Below are 21,629 nucleotides of genomic sequence, written 5' to 3' on the forward strand. Positions count from 1 at the left end.
AAGTTGAAAATATTCTTTATTGTGTAGAGTTTGCACAGTTTCCTTAAGGTATTTCAGATTCCTTTCCACATCATGGTTCAGGCCTCATTTGAAATACTGTGTGCAGTTTTGTTGTCCATATTAGAAAAATACATAGTAGCGCTAGAGGATATCTGGAGAAGTGCGAGTAGGCTGGTTCTGGTACTGTGAGTCATGAATTGTAAGGACAGACTGAACCTCTTGAGTTTAAGCAAATCGAGAAAAAGAGGTTATTTTTTGGCAAATCTAAAGTGACCCTCGGTTTGCGTTTCGACTGCAGTTTAGTACCGCTTTAGAGTGGGCGGGATTATTCACGTGTCGTTATAGTTGCGCCGCCTCTACTGCCGTGACATCATCGTAAACACACCACAAGCGACCTCCTGAAAAACTTTTTCATTCCGCGTCGCCCCATCCAGCTCTCGCTGGATCCGCTCCTCGGCTACCAACGAGGAACGTCTGTACTTCCTCAATAGACCACGAAACAGCCATTTTTGGTTAAAACAAAATGGTGCGTCCGAACCTTCGCTGGCTGTGCTAAAAATCTAGAGGGTCTGTTGTGTCTCGTGTCGCAAGTTCAGTGACGCAGTAATGACGATTTTCTCCGGCCAATCAGTGACCAGCAGAGTTTACATGTCACGTTTTGGTAGCGGTTCGGCGCTTGGAACCTCGGCTGAGGTGGTACTAAAAAAAGGACCAGGTACTGTTCCCAGTGGAAAACCCCCCAAAAGTCAGCTGAACTGAACCGTGTCGTGCCGTACTATGCAGTGGAAAAGCGCCAATAGACTAGTGGGTTATTTTTTTTAGTCTTCAACCCAAAGCTACTCAGATAAGCTCCAGCCCTCAGGACTTGGAATTTTATTAGTCAGATTTCAGATTGTTTTGATGTGTTTTGTAATTTTATTACAGTATTTATTACTTATGAAAAAAATTTTCTTTAGAGATTGATACCTGATTGTCTAATTAGAAAGGTGAGGAATTAGGCAGTTCGAATAGCTTGATATATAATATTTCTTTATCTCTTAATTGTTGAACTGTTTGTAATGAAAATTGCTTATAAACACATTTATCCTTTAAGCATGCCATTATGTTTCTGGGACTGGGTGATCTCATGGTCTGGAATCCCTACAGATTTTATTTTTTTTCTCCAGCCTCTGGAGTTTTTTTTTTTTCTGTCCACCCTGGCCATCGGACCTTACTTATTCTATGTTAATTAATGTTGACTTATTTTTATTTTTTATTGTGTCTTCTAATTTTCTATTCTTCATTTTGTAAAGCACTTTGAGCTCCATTTTTTTTTGTATGAAAATGTGCTATATAAATAAATGTTGTTGTTTCTCTTCTCTGTTAAATTTTCACTTTAATTTCTTTCCTTGGTTGTCATTGTAACTTTCTTTGACCAAGTTTTTTGTAATTTTGCAATTAACATAATAAAGTTTTCTTTTTTTCCCTTAATCTTTCCGCTTTAGGTTTTGTAAACGACATCGATCTAAAACTGGAGCAAATGTTCCCTTAGTTCCCAAAGAGCTGCTGACGATGTCTGAGATGATTCTTCCCAGATTCATCATCAGTATCATTCAATATTTGAGAGATGGCTACATGGAACCAGGTAGGAGTTGGCAGAATTGTTACAACTCTATCAAGAAACAGGTTTTGATTAACTGTTTAGTTTTCTTGGTTCACATTGTTTTCTTGGTCTCATTTGTTGAAATTTCAACTCAAGAGCTTTTCTCTCCCCATGACCTACTTGTTGGACTGTGTTTGAAGCACTGTTCTTAATAAAGATTTTTTTGACTGCATAAAAGATACATTAACTATTTTCCATGTTAAAATGGTCATGGTAATTGAAAGGACAGGACCAGAATATCACAAATCTTGTGTCATTGAATTGTTAGTTTTGATTTAAAAGAAAATATTTTTTTATTTCACATTGATGTGCCCACTGTAGGGCAGTTAATATCAATGCTCCCTCATGAACTTTTAGTCCTTGGGTCAAATTCTGGCCCAGCCAAGTTTGTGTGGTACTTGCAAGTTCTCCCTGTTGTCTGTGTGGAGTTTCATGAGTACTGTTATTTTTTTATTTCCCTTCCACATGCCTAAGCATATATATGTTGGGTTAATTCAGAACTGGATTAAGGGGCGGGGTTTACAATAAATGGAATTGTGTACCTGTGTTTCAAGTTCATTTATTACTTTTATTAGTTTCCCTGCATATCCTGTAGGTAGGTATATGGAAGTACCATTTTGGAGTATACATTTTGACTTAAGAATCCCTGAGCATGATTTGACCACTTTGGAGTGACAAATGTCAGGATTTGAGTCCTTGGATGTGATGATATGAAAACAAATCATTGGGTCTAAATGAAACTTGATGCGTTTTAACAATGTTTTAAAATGCTAGAAACATGTTCTTTGTGATCAAATTTCTGCAGAGTGCAAGAAATGCTGAAATAAACGCTCAAAAAAAACCCAAAAAGTATTAAGAATATGTGATCAGTATTGCAAGAGCCTGGGAAGCCTGGGGGGATGAAATTAACCATTTGTGAACTTGATGGCCTGTGGGGAAAAAACCTGTTGTTATATCTATTTGTTTTGGCATATATTAATCTATAGCATTTGGACAATGGAAGAAGTTCAGAAAGATTGTGGCCATTGTGTGAGGGGTCAGTAATGATTTTCCTAGCCCGTTTCATGACTCTGGAATAATAGAGGTTCCTGCAAGGTGGGCAGACTGGCACCAATGTTATTTTCAGCAGACCTGATTATTCGATATAGCCAGCTTTTGTCATGTTTAGCCACTGATCCAAACCACACTGTTATGGGTGAGCTGAGAACAGACTGAATCAGCAGCTCCTGTGGAAGTTTGAATCTTCCTCAGCTGTCACAGGAAGTACATTCACTGTTGTGCCCATTTTATGATGGATCCTGCATTGGTCTCCCGTCCCAGAAATGTGTAGGATTCCACAAGTTTCACAGCAGTATTACATATGGAGATGGGGATAATATTGTGGAACCTGTCCTAAAATCCACTGTTATCTCCACAGTTTTGGAAGTATTTAGCTCCAGATTGTTACGACTACGCCAAAAGGCCAGCTACTCAGCCTCCAAACTGTATGCAGACTCATCACCATTCCTGATGAGCCCAATGATAGTTGTGTTGTCCACATATTTGTTAGAGGTGTAGTCATTAGTGTAGACGGAGAAGAGCAGTAGGGAGAGCACACATCCCTTGGGGGCTCCCATGTTAATCGTATGATAGGTAGATGCGAGTTTCCCCAGTTTCACCTGCTGTTTCCTATTGGTCAGGAAATTGGTGATCCATTGACAAGTGGAGGCAGGGATGGAAAGCTGGGTGAGTTTTGAGTGGAGGAGGTTTTGTTGTGTTGAAAGCAGGGCTGAAGTCCACAAACAGAATTCTTGCATATGTCCCTGGGATGTCAAGCTGTTGCAGGATGTAGTACAGACTTACCTTGACTGCATCATCCACTGACCTGTTCTCTTGGTTAGCAAACTGAAGGGGGTCCAACAAGGGAGCTTTGATGTCCTGCAAGTGAGCTAACACTAGTCTCTTAAAGGTCTTCATGACTATAGATGTCAAAGCGACAGGCCTGTAATCATTCAATTCTGTTATACTGGATTTTTTGCGGACTGGAGCCTGTGTTGCAGGAAGTATCCCGGGAGAGGTTACCAGTCCATGTTGGGTTCTACTGAAATATATATTCATGTCTAGATTGGCATGGAAATACCAGTTAACCTAACGTGTCTCTCAGATTGCTGGAGCAAAATGAGTATCTGGAGGAAAACCAATTCCAACATAGGGAAGACTTGCAAACTCTGCTTAAGTAATGACCAGGGAATGTTTTACTGGTAAAGTCTCACATTTGTACAAGGAACCTTGTACTGAAAATATCAGAGTTGTTTAATTCTGTCCTTGATATTGGAGAATATTTTCACTCATTATTATTACACAGTAGTACTATATGGCTTTTGTGCTGACAGACATAGAATCGTTGAATGAGTATAAGCCCTTTAGAGTTTGTTACAGTGGCATATACTGTGTATGCAGTTCCCATTCAGTGATCTATCCATTTACTGAACCTACTTATACAGTTCCAGGGTAGCTGAAAAATAGTCTTTGCTCACAGCACTGGAAGTAAGGCAAGAAAAAAAATAAAACTCACAGACAAGATATCTGTCTATTGCAAGGTGCATTCACCTACATTTTCACATTCTGTCATACCAGTTAAGTATGAAGTTCCTGGGCAACCATTAACTACATTTCTTTAGGATGTGAAATTCCCAGTGATGAATCCCACACAGAATGGAACACTGATTCTTCAGACATTAGAGATGGAATTTCAATCAAGTCTCTTAATACTGTGATGCAGAATTACTAACAATTGTACCTTAGTGTCCGTGTATATGTGTTTGTTTATTGCAAATGTTTTAATTTAAAATGAGACTAAATGGGTCTGGGGGTCAGCACGGTGGCGCAGTGTTAGCGCTGCTGCCTCGCAGTTAGGAGACCCGGGTTCGCTTCCCGGGTCCTCCCTGCGTGGAGTTTGCATGTTCTCCCGTGTCTGCGTGGGTTTCCTCCGGGCGCTCGGTTTCCTCCCACAATCCAAAGACATGCGGGTTAGGTGGATTGGCGATTCTAAATTGGCCCTAGTGTGTGCTTGGTGTGTGGGTGTGTTTGTGTGTGTCCTTCGGTGGGTTGGCACCCTGCCCAGGATTGGTTCCTGCCTTGTGCCCTGTGTTGGCTGGGATTGGCTCCAGCAGACCCCCGTGACCCTGTCTTCGGATTCAGCGGGTTAGAAGATGGATGGATAAATGGGTCTGTTGTGTTTGAGCGTAGTGTGCAATGGAGTGATTCTCTGTCCACGATCGGTTTCTGCGTTGTGTACATTACTGCTGGAAATGGGACTGCTATGTTATGACCCTGAACTAGATAAATGAGTTATAAAATGTATGGGTGGATGGATGCGAAAGGGAGATATATGCTGCAGCAACTGTACTACTTTGAAACAGAACTTAGCCTGACCTCTTCTCCAATCCAAAACCTTTCTCTTCAAAGAGGTCTTGCAGTCCAGCTTAAAATGGTTATTACAGGGAGAGCCAAAATGAAGTACCACATTTCTCAAGGTCATTGCATGAGGTAGAGGCAGCCAAGTGGGTTGGGGTGGGGGTCCTTTGATAGGTGATCCCTTGTTGTTTTCAGTTGGCAGCATGTCTTGGTCTAGTGCGCACCGTGCTTTTGCTTTCGAAGCTTTCGTCAGTAACAACGAATCCACCATCGCTATGCAACATGCTTTCCGAATGCACTTCATCATTCCTCCTAATGGTGACGTCCCAAATCGGAAAACAATTCTTCAGTGGATGGCTAAATTTAGACAGATGGGTACCACATTGAACAGAAAATCTCCAGGCCATCCTCAGACTGTATGAATGCCTGAAAACATCCAAGTTGTAAGGCCATCAATTTTGCAGTCCCCTAGACCAGGGCTGGTGAACTTCATGCCTAGAGTGCCGCAGTGGCTGCAGGTTTTCATTCTTTCCATCTTCTTAATTAGTGACCAGTTTTTGCTGCTGATTACTTCTTTTCATTAACTTGACTCAGGCCCCATTGTTCTTTCTTTTTCTTTAAGTAGCAGCCAAACAATAATGAGACATAAAACAAGCCACCACATGACCAACTCCCCTGTGCCCAATACACAATATCTGAAATTAAAGAGAGGTGATGGTCTTGGTAAGGTTGATCTCTCAGGTCACCAAAACATTTTGACAGTGCACTTAGAAAGAACAGGTAAACAACAGTTTTTGAAATGTGTGCTACGGCAGAATGAGAGCAGCAACAAGCCATGGAATTAAATAGTGGGTTTAATTAACAGAAGGAATTGGCTTCTCATTAAGAAAGTGATTGGCGTGAAATTGGTTGGAGCTTGAAGCCCCAGTTTAGCTGGTCATCAGTTATCTCATTTCTGCTTGGCTATCATTTAATAAAGAAAGGAATCAATTCAGAGGACTGAACTCTTTAAACAGGGCTATTAAAGTGAAATAGTAAATAAGTAAAAAGTTAATTAGCAGTGGAAACTGGTCACTGATTAGGAAAAGGGATAAACTGAAAACCTGTAGCCACTGTGGTACTCCAGGCCTGGAGTTCGCCACCTCTGCCCTAGATGTTCAGCACGCAAACCTGCTTCTGCCTTAGGCATTTCCAACACGTCTTTGAGGAGGATTTTTCATGAGGACCTTCATTTCCATCCATACAAAATGATAGTAGTGCAGGAAGACTGGGAGAGCTGTAGAGAGTTGTGCGTGAACATTCTGCAAACCATTCATCGAGATGCCATTGTCATGTGCAACGATGAGGCACATTTCCATTGCAATGGTTGTGTAAATAACCAAATCTTTCGTTATTAGACTGAAATCAACCCTCGTGAACTTCATCAGAGAACCCTGGACAGTGAGCGTGTTTCAGTTTGGTGCTCTGTTGCAGAATTTGGCATTGTAGGCCTTTATTTTTTTGAGGAGGAGGGAGCAACGATCACTGTCACTTCAGAACATTACATTGAAATGCTAGAGAACGTTTTGTGGCCCCAACTGGAAGAAATATGGTGGATGCCTGGTTTCAACAGGATGGAGCAACAGCTCATACAGAGTCGAGATCCATGCAAGTTTTGCAGATGTTTCCAGGGAAGCTGATCTCCCTGTGTGGCGATGTTGGGTGGCCTTCACGTTCGCCTGATCTTGATCTGTACGATTTCTTCTTCTGGGGCTATTTCAAGTTGAATGTATACACACACCGACCTTAAAACCTTGAAGCCCTCAAGAATGCTATTTACCACGAAATCGCCACTATTCCCCTTGAAATGGGTGAACGAGTCATGCGAGCATTCAGAAATCGTCTCGAAGAGTGTATCACTAATGATGGCCACCACCTCGAAGACCTTTTTTAAAACACAGTGAAAAAAATCTATTTTGCACACCCTTTCTTGTGTTGTAATGAAATTTATTTTATCTTGTAGCGTTTTTGTCGAATAAACGTTTGAAATATGGTACTGTACTTCTTTTTGGCTCACCCTCTATCATGCAGTTTATTTTTCTTTAATATTCACTCATCTCTCACTACCTTTACTTAGGAGATTAATTCACACCTATACAAATGAATATTAAAAGTTTAAGAAGGATCTTTTTTTAAATAACTGATTTGTTAGCAGATATTTAATTGATTCTCATTTTTTAGCACTAAAAAACTTACTGTCATGGTTGTCTGCTAACTATGCATGCTGATAAGAGGGGACCTGCTTCTTTTAGCACATCTGCTTTTTCACATATCAAAGACAGCAGAAACTGACTGTCATTTAAAAATGGTTCTACACCTTTTCTGTGGTTTGAGGGCAAGGACTTTAGCTGGGCCATTCAAGAACATTTTGTCTTGATTCTCGGCACTTGACACCGTTGATTATGCTTAAGATTGCTAGCCTGTGTTGATATTAGGAGGCACTCGAGAGCCATTCCTGAAGAGAAGCAAAAGTAATAATTTTTTTTTTTTTTTTTTTGGCCAAACAAATTTACACACAATTATAAGGGCAGGAAAACATAATAATACACAGAGTAGTAAAGCAATAAAATCTAGAACTTCTAATCCTTCTGAACATCCAGATGATTGTTGGTCTAGTTACCCATAATGGAACCTTCCTTTAATCACAACACAAAACATTTTCTTCGCACCTGTCTAGTCCTTGTCACCAGCTACTTCCAAACTTCAAGTTTGCTAGTGAGCTACTAGAAACAGGCTTTTAAGTCCAGGGCCAGGAACACTTCTGGGTAACCCTTTGTAAGTACTCCCATGTTACTTGGCCTTAATTGAGTGACCTGTTGGTGCACCTGAGGACTTCTCTCTAGAGGTACCAGAATTCCCTGCAAACTCTCCATACCATAAAGTGTAACTTGGGGAGTGCCACACTAGCCTCCAGTGACCTGGGAAACAGGATTGTGCTCCATCTGTTTTTTTTTTTGTTTTTTTTTCTTTTCTCCTCTTCGTTTGTTACAAAGTCACTGGATGATGATAAATCATTCCCACAGCTTGATGTTGACACTACTATACTTTTACGATAAGAAATTTAGATTCACACCGCATGGTGCATTGACTTAGTCTTGACCTCTTTTGACCACAAGATTTGTTTTTCTCAGAAGTTAACTGGGAGACTTTTGTGGCAAATTTCAGCTTCAGAACTTTATTCTAATGGTGACTTTCTTTCCACCATAGTAAATGCCAGTATTTTGCAGAGCTCCTAATCTAATTGCTTAGTGCACCATTACTCTATTTTCTGTACTCTGTATGCCTGTCAAGATGATTGGTGGTCAATCATTAGCTTCCCAAGTTGTAATGGATGTAAGTTTTCATTTTGGACATTTTAAACATTTTGATATGATTTTACAACCCCTTTCTTATTTATACATATTTGCCACTTTGCCTGTAATGTACTATATAAGGTTTTTTTTTTTTTTTTATTTTTATCACCTTTCAACAAGAATTACTGTGTGACTAATTGATTCCCATTCAGATTGGTGGTTTTTACACAGAAAATGTGACTGTAACATCAATAGTCCATAGGCAGACAGTGCAATGGAAAAGTGGTTAGGACAATTGGATTGACCAGAGCATAATGGTCTGAATACTTATGAATATGTCATTATTTCAATTTTAGAGTTTAAAATGCTACCAAAAAAAAACTACATTTGTTTTTAAAATTTATGCTTGAGCATGACTGTTCTCAATTCAAATATATACAGTAGAAAAATAAAATAAAATTTTATAATCTAGCAACAATTGAAATTTCTTTAAAATATCTGATGACTTTTGCAACACATTATATATGTAATCCTTTGCTCATTTATTTTTCTAGATCCATTATCAGACAGGGATCTTCAGAAGGTTCTTCAGCAGCTTGAACCACAAATTTCCTTTTTGGAAGAATTAACTAAGATGGGTGGAGCAATGCGCACAGTGCTGACCAAGGTCTTAACAAACCAACAGACATACTCGGAACTGAGCGTGGGTGAGTATGCTTTTCATGCAAGGGAAATTTTGAAAGCAAAATAAGTGGAAAGTCAGATTTTATACAAGCATAACATCCATCAACTCTGAATAATACAAAACAATTTTCCAATCATTATCAAGGGCTCCATATGGTTATTTACTATATGTTCCACTACCTACATGTAATTGGCCACCTCAGTTTTTGAACCTGTTATATTGTGGTTTTTGTATTTATTTTTGCCAATCCAGAAATACCCAGCCCTAGTTTGTTTCACTTTTAGTACAATTTGCAGATGTTTCTGAATGTCAAGGAAGGGGGAGTGCAGCTGGTTGGCTTAGGTCAAAAAAGCTTTAACTTTCACCCATTTTGCCCCATTCACTTTAGAGTTATTGGTTTCCATGCATTTGGCAATGGGCCATGTCTCACCTGTTATTTTAAAAAGTTTTATACTGGTGTGTAAATGCTCTGCACCTGTAGACAGTGTTTATTTTTAAGAGTATAAATTGAAATTATTTGGATAATTGTTTGTTTTACCAGGAGGGGCAAATTAGGTTTCTTAAATGTACTTGCTATTATTTTGCTTTGCATTCTTTAAAATAGTCTTTCATTAGTGTAGCTGTGAGATGACGAGGACACCTATAGAATTGATCTGAGTTGCTTGTAGTTGCCACTGTCAGAAGATGTTTTTTGCACCAGCCACCAATTTACAATGCATTCGGAAAGTATTCACAACGCATCACTTTTTCCACATTTTATGTTACAGCCTTATTCCAAAATGGATTAAATTCATTTTTTTCCTCAGAATTCTACACACAACACCCCATAATGACAATGTGAAAAAAGTGTACTTGAAGTTTTTGCAAATTTATTAAAAATAAAAAAAAACTAAGAAATCACATGTACATAAGTGTGCTCAATACTTTGTCGATGCACCTTTGGCAGCAATTACAGCCTCAAGTCTTTTTGAATATGATGCCACAAGCTTGGCACACCTAGCCTTGGACAGTTTTGCCCATTCCTCTTTGCAGCACTTCTCAAGCTCCATCAGGTTGGATGGGAAGCGTCAGTGCACAGCCATTTTAAGATCTCTCCAGAGATGTTCAATCGGACTCAAGTCTGGGCTCTGGCTGGGCCACTCAAGGACATTCACAGAGTTGTCCTGAAGCCACTCCTTTGATATCTTGGCTGTGTGCTTAGGGTCGTTGTCCTGCTAAAAGATGAACCGTCGCCCCAGTCTGAGGTCAAGAGCGCTCTGGAGCAGGTTTTCATCCAGGATGTCTCTGTACGTTGCTGCAGTCATCTTTCCCTTTATCCTGACTAGTCTCCCAGTTCCTGCCGCTGAAAAACATCCCACAGCATGATGCTGCCACCACCATGCTTCACTGTAGGGATGGTATTGGCCTGATGATGAGCGGTGCCTGGTTTCCTCCAAACATGACGCCTGGCATTCACACCAAAGAGTTCAATCTTTGTCTCATCAGACCAGAGAATTTTGTTTCTCATGGTCTGAGAGTCCTTCAGGTGACTTTTGGCAAACTCCAGGTGGGCTGCCATGTGCCTTTTAATAAGGAGTGGCTTCTGTCTGGCCACTCTACCATACAGGCCTGATTGGTGGATTGCTGCAGAGATGGTTGTCCTTCTGGAAGGTTCTCCTCTCTCCACAGAGGACCTCTGGAGCTCTGACAGAGTGACCATCGGGTTCTTGGTCACCACCCTGACTAAGGCCCTTCTCCTCCGATCGCTCAGTTTAGATGCCTGGCCAGCTCTAGGAAGAGTCCTGGTGGTTTCGAACTTCTTCCATTTACGGATGATGGAGGCCACTGTGCTCATTGGGACCGTTAAAGCAGCAGACATTTTTCTGTAACCTTCCCCCGATTTGTGCCTCGAGACAATCCTGTCTCGGAGGTCTACAGACAATTCCTTTGACTTCATGCTTGGTTTGTGCTCTGACATGAACTGTCAACTGTGGGACCTTCTATAGACAGGTGTGTGCCTTTCCAAATCATGTCCAATCAACTGAATTTATCACAGGTGGACTCCAATTAAGCTGCAGAAACATCTCAAGAATGATCAGGGAAACAGGATGCACCTGAGCTCAATTTGGAGCTTCATGGCAAAGGCTGTGAATACTTATGTACATGTGCTTTTTCAATTTTTTTATTTTTAATAAATTTGCAAAAATATCAAGTAAACTTTTTTCACATTGTCATTATGGGGTGTTGTGTGTAGAATTTTGAGGAAAAAAATGAATTTAATCCATTTTGGAATAAGGCTGTAACATAACAAAATGTGGAAAAAGAGATGCGCTGTGAATACTTTCCGGATGCATTGTAACTGCTTGCAGTTTACAAGCACTCTTACTGAAGTTTTAAGTTTTAGGATAAATTGGAAGCTTTCAAAGAATTCAGGATAGTCTGGAGAATCCGGATAATTCCGTTTTCATGAAATATACTGTAGAACAATAGCATCCATGAAAATAAGTATTCAGAATGAAATGAAATAATTGTTCAAAATCCAAATAGCTTTAAAAATCTGCAGCTGATATAAAATTATTAATATTGTGTAACTATTTCATAATGTTAAATGTTAAGGGAAAATTAAGTTATCACTGAGGGTTATTTGAAATGCCTTTAATGAGTCTCATAAGTTGCATCAGCAAAACCTGCTCTCCAGCAAAGGCAAATAATGATAATTTTATTAAATAATTGTGATGAAACCAGAGGATAGTTTGTTGTGTGCTTTTATTTTGTGGTTTCTATAAAGGTCTTGATATTGGGCAACACATGTGCCCTAAAGAATATAACTTATGACCTTATGACTTAAGAGTTGCACATATTTTTTGTAATGTCACATAATTTGACCTGCTCAAACTACAGCAGTTGAAGTTTGTGTTGGACTGGAGCCCATTCCAGTAACCCTGGACACAAGGCAGGAAAGAGCTTCCTGTTTTAAGTGTATTAATTGTATATGATTAATTTTAAAATAGTGGTTTACTTCCATTGTTTTAAGTGTCTGATTGTGCAGAGATGTTTGCTTGTGACCTTTTAAGGTTTTATGAAATCTAATTTCTAATCTAATAACATTGGTTATTCTAATCTAATAACTGAGTTCAGTTGTGCCTCAGTAGTTTTGTTTTATTGCAGTAGTTGATATTACTTTTAGAAGTAACCATGCCAGTGTGTTTAGTGTTATATCCATGCTATTTATTTCAAACAGTCTGAACTTTAGGTCTGAGACTATGTCACAACTTGATTCTGTCTGCTCATAGGAAATTGCTGTGTTTTTGGCTGCAGTTTAAGACTTAGGTTCTAAGTGCTAATTGGCATAATTAAATTCAAACATAATTTTTAAGTGATTTTCTGTTTGTTTGCTTTCTTTTAAATTTCAGAATCGGACTACAAATGAGAAGTTTGATTTAGGGCAGGGGAGCCAAGCCCTTGTGGTGTAGGGCTACTGTCCACAGTCACTCATCTATACTAATAAAAGACAAAGCACTCACTCATTGACTCATCACTAATTCTCCAAGTTCCCGTGTAGGTAGAAGGCTGAAATTTGGCAGGCTCATTCCTTACAGCTTCCTTACAAAAGTTGGGCAGGTTTCATTTCGAAATTCTACGCGTAATGGTCATAACTGGAAGCTATTTTTCTCAATTTACTGTAATGGAGTTGAGCTCGAAAGCCGTGGGGGGCGGAGTTTCGTGTGACATCATCACGCCTCCCACGTAATCACATGAACTGACTGTCAACGCAGTACTTAGAAAACCAGGAAGAGCTCCAAAAAGTGCTGAAGAAAACTTGCATTATATAATTGAGAAGGCAGCGAAACAATAAGAAGCGAGCGAGTGACATATACAACCATATTCATGAGTGCTGCTACTTCGGAAACAAAGCACGGTGTAAACCTAAAGTTTAAATTAAGTTCATAGACAGGCTGCCGCTGGCGTTTGTCATGCCCACGGGTAATGCGGGATACAAGTTTAATGAGAGGACACAGGATATAAACGAGAGTTTTGATCACTTTGTAACTAAGTTAAAATTGCAGGTGAAGGGCTGTGCTTATGCAAATTCCGAGAGACTGTCTTTGTGGGGGATTGACAGTTAAGGCGGGTGGGGGAGTCACGTCATCATCTCCCCTCCCATTCACCTCATTTTGCTCTGAGCTGAGCTCCGCAGCTAACGCACACAGTGTTACGGAAGCGACTTTGTGACGCTGTCACCAAATACTCACAGAAAAATCCACAAGTTAATACACACGCTGTCTCTACAGTTTCTCCACACTGAATCCTCCAGGCACTACTTACAAAAGGTTACATTGACAATCGTGTAATTTTTAAAATGTTTCCTTTTCTTAGCACGAGCACAGCTGAGAAGATTGAGGGTGCATGTGCTCCATAACGCGTTAAAAAATCACGCATTTAATCATACTTTGCATTACAAACAAAGGGGAACTTCTGTCAATACATGATTTCCTGGTACACGATTACATTGATCAGCTTCCTGATTCATTTTACCCTCGCACCCCCTTGGTTTGAGAAGAAGTATGACAAAATATGAGGTTAACACAGAAAAACAGATCACCAATTCAAGCTTTATGAATAATCGATTCGCCATCAATAATTGTTTTGGTAAAGCCATACTCAGTGTAATCCTCCTTCCATTTTATAATTTTTCCACCACTAGCCATGATTAAATGAACGGTAAAAAAGTAAGAGCGATGCGAGGGTGACTTATTCAGGCAGGCAGGCGACAGCTCAATAGCTCGAATTTGGATATAAGTGGGTTCTATTTAGTCGCCAGAAATATCTTTGTTAGAAATGGAAGTTGAATTTAGTCTTTAAATTTCTATGGTAAAGAAAAAGTTATGCAATGATGACTAAATTTAACTATATAAAGTCAAAATTTTTATATATAAAGTCACTGTCGGTATATATAAAGTCAAAACTTGAATATATAAAGTCATTCCCAAATATATAAAGTCAAAACCTGAGTATATAAAGACGGCATTGGAATATTTCTGAATATATAAAGTCAGCGTCGGAATATACAAAGTCAGCGCTGGAGTATCCATCCTTTTCCCAACCCGTTGAATCCGACCACAGGGTCACGGGGGGTCTGCTGGAGCCAATCAAAGCCAACACTGGGCGCAAGGCAGGAACCAATCTTGGGCAGGGCACATGCATCATTTTCAAAACATTAACCGAACAGTGTTTTTTTTATTTTTCTGAATACGTTTTTGTTACCTTAGTTCAGTTCAGAGTCGTTTCAATCAATAGATTTTGACTTTCACTTTATATATTCAGGAGTGAGTTTATATACTCCGATGTTGACTTTATATAATCAGGAATGATTTTATAAATTCCGACGCTGACTTTATATATTCAGGTTTTGACTTTATATATTCCGACAGTGACTTTATACAATCAAGTTTTGACTTTATATATTCGGGAATGACTTTATACATAAAAATTTTGACTATATATAGTTAAATTTAGTCATCATTGCATAACTTTTTCTTTACCATAGAAATTTAAAGACTAAATTCAACTTCCATTCCTAACAAAGATATTTCTGGCGAGTAAATAGAACATGTTCCAGCACTGACTTTATATATTCCGACGCTGACTTTATATATTCAGGTTTTGACTTTATATATTCCAGCGATGACTTTATATATTCAGAAAAAAGTTTTGACTTTATGTATACCGACACAGACTTTATATATTCAAGTTTTGACTTTATATATTCGGGAATGACTTATATATATAAAAATTTTGACTTTATATATTCTGACGCCGACTTTATATATTCATAAAATCAATGTATTTTCCTGTTTGGCACCCCATAGTATATATGTGTGTGTGTATATATGTACATATGTATGTATGTATGTAGATGTGTGTGTGTATGTATATGTATATGTATATGTATATGTATATGTGTATATATATATATATATATATATATATATATATATGTGTATATGTGTATATATGTGTATATATGTGTATATATACTGCTCACAAAAATTAAAGGAACACTTTAAAGAAACACATTAGATACATCAGATCTCAATATGAAGTTGTATATCTATACAAATAACGATAGGGCAATGTCTTTGGAACAAAAGGATGCCAAGTCTTTTAATGGAAATAAAAGTTTTCTGCCTACAGAGGGCTCAATTGTGTAGACACCCTAAAATCAGAGTGAAATGAAGATGTGGACAGCAACACTCAGTAACACTCACAAAACAAATACTGTATATTGACAGTCATGTTACGTTATTTTTAAAATGTTCCCTTTTCTTTTTCTAGCTTTTTTAACACACTACTTCTCCGCTGCGATACGCGGGTATATATATATGTATATATATATCCCGATCTACATACTCGAATAATGGATACTTTATTCGTCATCAGTGATTGTTTTGGTAAAGCCATACTCAGTGTATTCATTAGATGAACGGTAAAAAAGTAAGAGCGAGGGGAGGATGACTCATTGAGGCATGCAGGCTGTAGTGCGCGTCAACTCTTATCTGAATTGCGCGATCACATTTGAAAAATATATCTTTTCAAGTTCTATTTAGTCCATATGTGTCAAACTCAAGGGCGCGGGCCACATCCGCCCGGCGTGTAATTATATCCGGCCCGCGAGATCATTTTATATACTGTATTATTGTTATTAAAGCCCGGGTATATGAAGCGCTGGTAACACAATAAACTACAGATCCCATAATGCAGCGCTTCAGCTGCCTTGCCGAACACTTACCGAGTTAATCAAGTTATTGCGAAGCTAGCTCACACGATGCTGAAGAGAAAAGTTGATTCTGAAAATAGAGCCTTTAAAAACCGATGGGAGGCTGAGTATATGTTTACTAAACCCGTGTGTCTCATTTGTGGAGCTAATGTGGCTGTAATTACAGAATTTAATCTAAGACGGCACTATGAGACAAAACATGAGGTTAACCTGAATGCAATGCAGAAGATACAGAAAGCAGCATAATTAAATAAGAATCTGACACTTCAGCGGACGTTTTAACCCGTGCACAATCACAAAGTGATTTCAAGTGAAGCTGCTTTTATGGGAGACACAAATGCACCAGTGCACCTTGCCTCACTTTCCCTGTTGCCAAGTAATGTTGAACCAAGTCGTCACTACGGTGTTCCCAAATACGCACTTTGCTGATAAACTGAGCGCACTGAGTTTGCACGGCGCTTTGGTGACTTCGAAGAACAAAAAAAGTCCGTCTACATGCGGCTCGAACCTTGTGCATGCATTATGTTCATAATATCCACGCAGACTTGCACGTAAGAGCGGGAGTTATCCGTTTTAACAAGCAGCGTATTGCACTGATACGAAATAGCTGTGTGTGTATATATGTAGATTTGTATGTATATATATGTTTATATATGTGTGTGTGTGTATGTATGTATATATATATGTATTTGTGTGTGTATGTATGTATATATGTGTGTATGTATTTATGTGTGTGTGTATATGTATGTGTATATATGTAGATATATATATGTATATATATATGTGTATATGTATAGATATGTATATATATGTGTATATATATATATATATATATATATATATATATATATATATATATATATATATATATATATATATATGTTTATGTATGTGTGTGTAAATATATATATATATATATGACAACAACACTCATCACTCACAACAGTGACAAAACAATTACATTGACAATCATGTTACGTTATTTTCAAAATGTTTCCTTTTCTTTTTCATTGCTTCTTTAACACACTACTTCTCCGCTGCGAAGCGCGGGTATTTTGCTAGTATATATATATATATGCCAGCAACACTCATATCAATGACAAAACAATTACATTAACAATCAAGTTACATTATTTTTAAAATGTTTCCTTTTCTTTTTCATAACTTCTTTAACACACTACTTCTCCGCTGCGAAGCACGGGTATTCTGCTAGTAACAATATGAAATCTGTGGTGAAAAATATGTCTGGCCTATTTAAAAACCTTAGTGAATCATCTACTTATGTTTTTGTTCACCTCTTGTAGACTAACTGTTCTGACATTATGTGCTGTGAATAACTGCCATTTTATGTCGTTTTGTGTGATCTCATTAAAATTTTAAGAACTAAATGTTGAAAAACTTACGAAGAATCAAAATCTTTTTTGTATTTCACACTGAAAGTTTATTTTAAATAACGTTGTCTAAGTAATAAGATTAGCCAATAGGAATTTTTTTTTTTTTTATAGAAATGAAGTGCTTTACATAGCAGATAACAAGGTTTTAGTTCGTTATTATTGGTGTGCAATTAAAGGATAATTTTGCCATTAAATTATTTCTTCACAATCATGGTATATCTTAATTTGCCACATGTTACTGCTTTCTAAAATGAAGCATATTTTATAAATTTAAAAAATAGCCTTTTATAATGGAACGTATGGATACTGAATTTACCCAACTTTATCCTTTAAATTCATGTTTGCTAATCAATGTTGGGTGATGATCACACATCTTTCTATATAATACGCTACAGTGGCTGCTCGTTTGTCTGTCGAGGATTTTAAATCACCTGTAGCTTGCAAACCGTTTGAACTATTGACCTGAAATTTGGTACACATATGCTACGTGACGTCTACTGTTCGCTTTCGTGATGATTGACCTCCAAGGTTATTTCTCTTTTTTATTTTTATTTTAATTTATTGTAGAATCAACTCTCGGCAGCGTGCAACAGGGTGGCCGTAAGGCGCATGCGTATGGGCACCTTTCTTATTCCCTACCACCTTTGCTAATCATTCTTTGAGGCAGATTGAAGAGTTAAGTGCCAGGTTAAGTGAACAATTAAAGAAAACATATGAAGTAATTGCAACACAAAAACTAACTTAATCAGTTTTAACGCGAAAAGATGCCGACGAAAGAAGAAAAGCAGCGGGCCTCTAGGATGGAGAAAAGAAGAGCTGCTCAGGAAGCAGCAAGCACATCAACCTCTGAGCAAACGAATGCTGAACAGAGACAGAGAAAGAGAATGAAAACTATTAACGCTCAAGTCAAGTTTATTCACTGCACGTTATTGTGCAGTATGCCGTTACTGCTATTGAATAATTTTATTTTCACCAAAATACAATACATTTACTACAAACAGAAACAAACTATTATAAAAAAGTAATTTCTCCATAATTTCAAAGCTGGTATGGAGCAAGACTAAAAAACTTTTATTAAATGTGTAGTCCATCGTAAATCTTTGTTCAGAGCCTTTTTACTGTATATAAAATGTAACAGACTTTTGTCTTATTTATGCATTGGCAATATTTGGGTGTGTTCAAAACTTGAATACATAAATGGTTAACTATAGCAATTTAACAGTGAACCAACCTCCTTGACTCGAGGCACGTACAGTATGGTCAAAAAAAAAAAAAAAAGGCTACACCCAGACATCACAGAGTCAAGCTTTTCTGGAATATATTCTTCTTTTTTTGTCTGTGTACATTTTATTTGACTGTTTTTTTTTCAGGTGATGCCCTTTAATATATTATTACAGTTTTTAATGTTTTAAGAGTAAAATAAATCCAAATTTTGATTCTGTTGTAATATGAAATTTTTTAAATACAAAGTATTGATTAAAAAATAAAATTCAGTATATTAGGAAAATATTGCTAAAATATGGGGAAATGTATATTAATTGCCTACCATATTTGAGCAAATCTCTTGAAATGTATACTATTGGCTTTGAATTTAATGTGAAAAATTGAGCGGCAGTCTTCTCTAATTATCTTGTGTAATTCTTAATTTACCTAATTCTGTATGTATGTATGTTTTAATTGAATAGTCTGGACATTCACTATGTGGAACTTGCCAGTTACCAGCTGAGAACCTACAACATTGGGGAAACAAAGATACGCTCTCAGTCAGTGGTTTAACGCTTTGAGCATGAGAAGAGTCTCCTCTGCTACTGCATGCAGGAACAGCTTATAAGCTCCTGCAAGCAGTTTACTTCCTAGTGACGTCATCCAAGCTGTCAGTCAGCTTCTACCCTGTGTGCAGTACCACCTGATGGCTACACTCCATGCATCCACAGCGCTAATGCTGCTTGTGATGCCTTTTGTTCCAGTTTTGACACCATCCAATTATTCACTTTATAGACTCTGTTTTCCCTGTACATACAGCGACCATGGAGCCTATCCTGGCTGCATCAGACCAGTTAACCTCATTTGCACATATTTGGGAATTTGGTGGAATTAAGAGAAAAAAAATTGAGCAGTTTCATAGGGAATGAATAATAGGGCTCTTCAACACAGGTGGTTTCGAGCGCTATTTATGTGATCAATATAAAACCATTGTCGTGCATTGGTTCAAGATCAGAATATATTCAGTTCAACTACAGTATTGAATGGATATACTGTATAGTACGATTGCAGTGTTCATTATGCAGTATAGATATTTCAGTGGGATTGCATGGTTTCAACATTAGTTGTAGTAGTTGGCTTAACTTATTGAAAGATGCTTGTGAAAAATATATAGGTGGTCGCTTCAGTCTTCAAACTTTTCATGTCAGTTTTTGCTGTGTGCTGTTAAATCAGATAAAGTGAAAAAATGCTGGGGAAAGTACATTGTGCATAAAAGGTAAAATAAACATTGATATCTCACATAGTGGGATCAGTGGGATCATTGACATTATTTTTTATAACAGCAGAATTGGCTTTAAAATAATGGAAACAAATGAATGAACAAATGAACTCCAGGGCTTGAGGTGGCTTAAGAGATTGACCTTTAGGTCTTTTTATTTTGATTAGGATTGTAGTGAATCTGGTCTATATTTCTACGCTTTTTTTGCATACATTTTTAAAATACAATAAGTATTTTAATACATATTATTGCTAGTCTCAGTGAAATGAATTTTTTTTTGTCACATGGCATACTCCAGTTACACAATTGATTAATAACCAGATTAATAAAAATGTAAACATAATTTAAAATGTAAGATTAAAAAAGGTATGTTGAAATTAACACCATTTCTTTTCTAAAGGACAAGAAGAAAACCTAAATTCAACAAAAAATTATGAAAAATACCTTTCAGCTCTTAAAAGTTCTGGATTAGCATCTGCTGAGGATAAAACCATACATGAACCATCTGCACCTAGTGCACTATGTAGTCTTGGTAAGTTATTCCATTTATTTGTTTCTAGTAATTTAATATAGTAATTAATGTTTCAGTAGTTTTAAATGTGACTAATTCCTGGAGGGATGTTCTGTTTAATGACCTGAAAAATGTTTCCAGTTTTATTTACTGTGTATAGCATATGTTGTGTCTAGTAAAGTATATGTATTTGAAAATTGAAATCAGCATTATGTATTTGTGATTAAAATATTAACAGGAATAAATTCCAGAAAATCACTTTAATTATTTGTTTTAGCTTTGGTACATGATTTACTTTTATCAGACTATAGTGTTGAATGTCTGGTGTTCGTTTTGGCCTTTTTGTTATTTGAAATTAGTAGGTGTAAATTACCACCTTAAGACGTGTTTGTGTTCAGGAAATATGGGCATATTGATATGCTTAGGAGTCAGTCATGTACACAGCTTTTTTAGTGGCCACTATGTTTTGTGTTTCATTGTGAGCACACCCTTCCTTTTTTGAGCAAGTCCCCATGTCTGCATGTCAGTAGTTAAACAGCTAACAGCATGAGAAAGAAGTTGTCTCCGTGGAATTTGGTTTTGTCTGTAGTAATTCCTTCTGCTAATCTTCATCTATGTAGCATCATATAACTGCACTAGATTTTAGTGCAACCCTGTAGTCAGTTGTGAGTGAGAGCTTATTGGCAGTTTCTTGTGAATTTTATTTTTTGTATATGACGGTTCATAGTGCCAGTTCGTATGTACTCAGTAGGACTCAGTAGAGTTCTTTCCTTGCTATTGCCACTAATATAGTAAGCTGCTACAGTCTGACCTGCTTGTTTTATATGTTGTAATGCAATGTAATTATGCTTTTTTTTTGTATTTCAGCACAGTATTACATAGTTTGCTGATTAATTCTTAATATTTTCACTCAAAATATATTTTGACTATATATTTATTAAGCTTTATTTTAGGTAAAGGTGTCCATCCTGCTTGTGAATTTAAGATGATCAGACATATATCTATGTATTGCCCCCTGGGTACTTTTAAATGAACCATAAATTATTCAAAGTAAATTTGAATCAGATGTTGCAATAAAGAAAGGTAATTAACAGTTTTAATTAAAATACAATTTAATCATATTATGCATTTGATAGTTAACTTTCTTCAGTTATTATTAGGTACTAGGCTGACCCGCCTTTTAAGGCGACCGACTTTTAAGTTGACCACTTCTTAAGGCAATTCAATATGTAGATCAATTTGATATTTTATACAAACTCATTCATTTGGTTATATTGCATTTGAGCGGTATTACTTTAATACTTGTAGTTTCTGTTATTTTTGTGATGAAATTTAAACTTTTTTTCTATATTGAGGTCGCCCTTTTGAACCCCCCTGATATTTACTACGGAGTGAGGCATTTGTACTCCATCAACATTAATTATTTCCAG

The 21,629-nt window shown here is 37.3% G+C and overlaps 1 protein-coding gene across 6 annotated transcripts in view; it reads left to right on the plus strand.

Moving 5' to 3' along the window:
- ubr3 (ubiquitin protein ligase E3 component n-recognin 3) overlaps nt 1–21,629 on the plus strand; it is a 268,225-nt gene that overhangs the window by 15,599 nt on the left and 230,997 nt on the right. For all 6 annotated transcript variants that reach the window (XM_039757590.1, XM_039757589.1, XM_039757591.1 and 3 more), the window contains exons 2-4: nt 1,485–1,624; nt 8,925–9,077; nt 20,089–20,220. In XM_039757590.1, the coding sequence (XP_039613524.1) occupies nt 1,485–1,624; nt 8,925–9,077; nt 20,089–20,220 (425 nt within the window). The remainder of the gene's footprint in view (nt 1–1,484; nt 1,625–8,924; nt 9,078–20,088; nt 20,221–21,629) is intronic.

Source organism: Polypterus senegalus, chromosome 6 (genome assembly GCF_016835505.1).
Source record: "Polypterus senegalus isolate Bchr_013 chromosome 6, ASM1683550v1, whole genome shotgun sequence".
NCBI lineage: Eukaryota > Metazoa > Chordata > Cladistia > Polypteriformes > Polypteridae > Polypterus > Polypterus senegalus.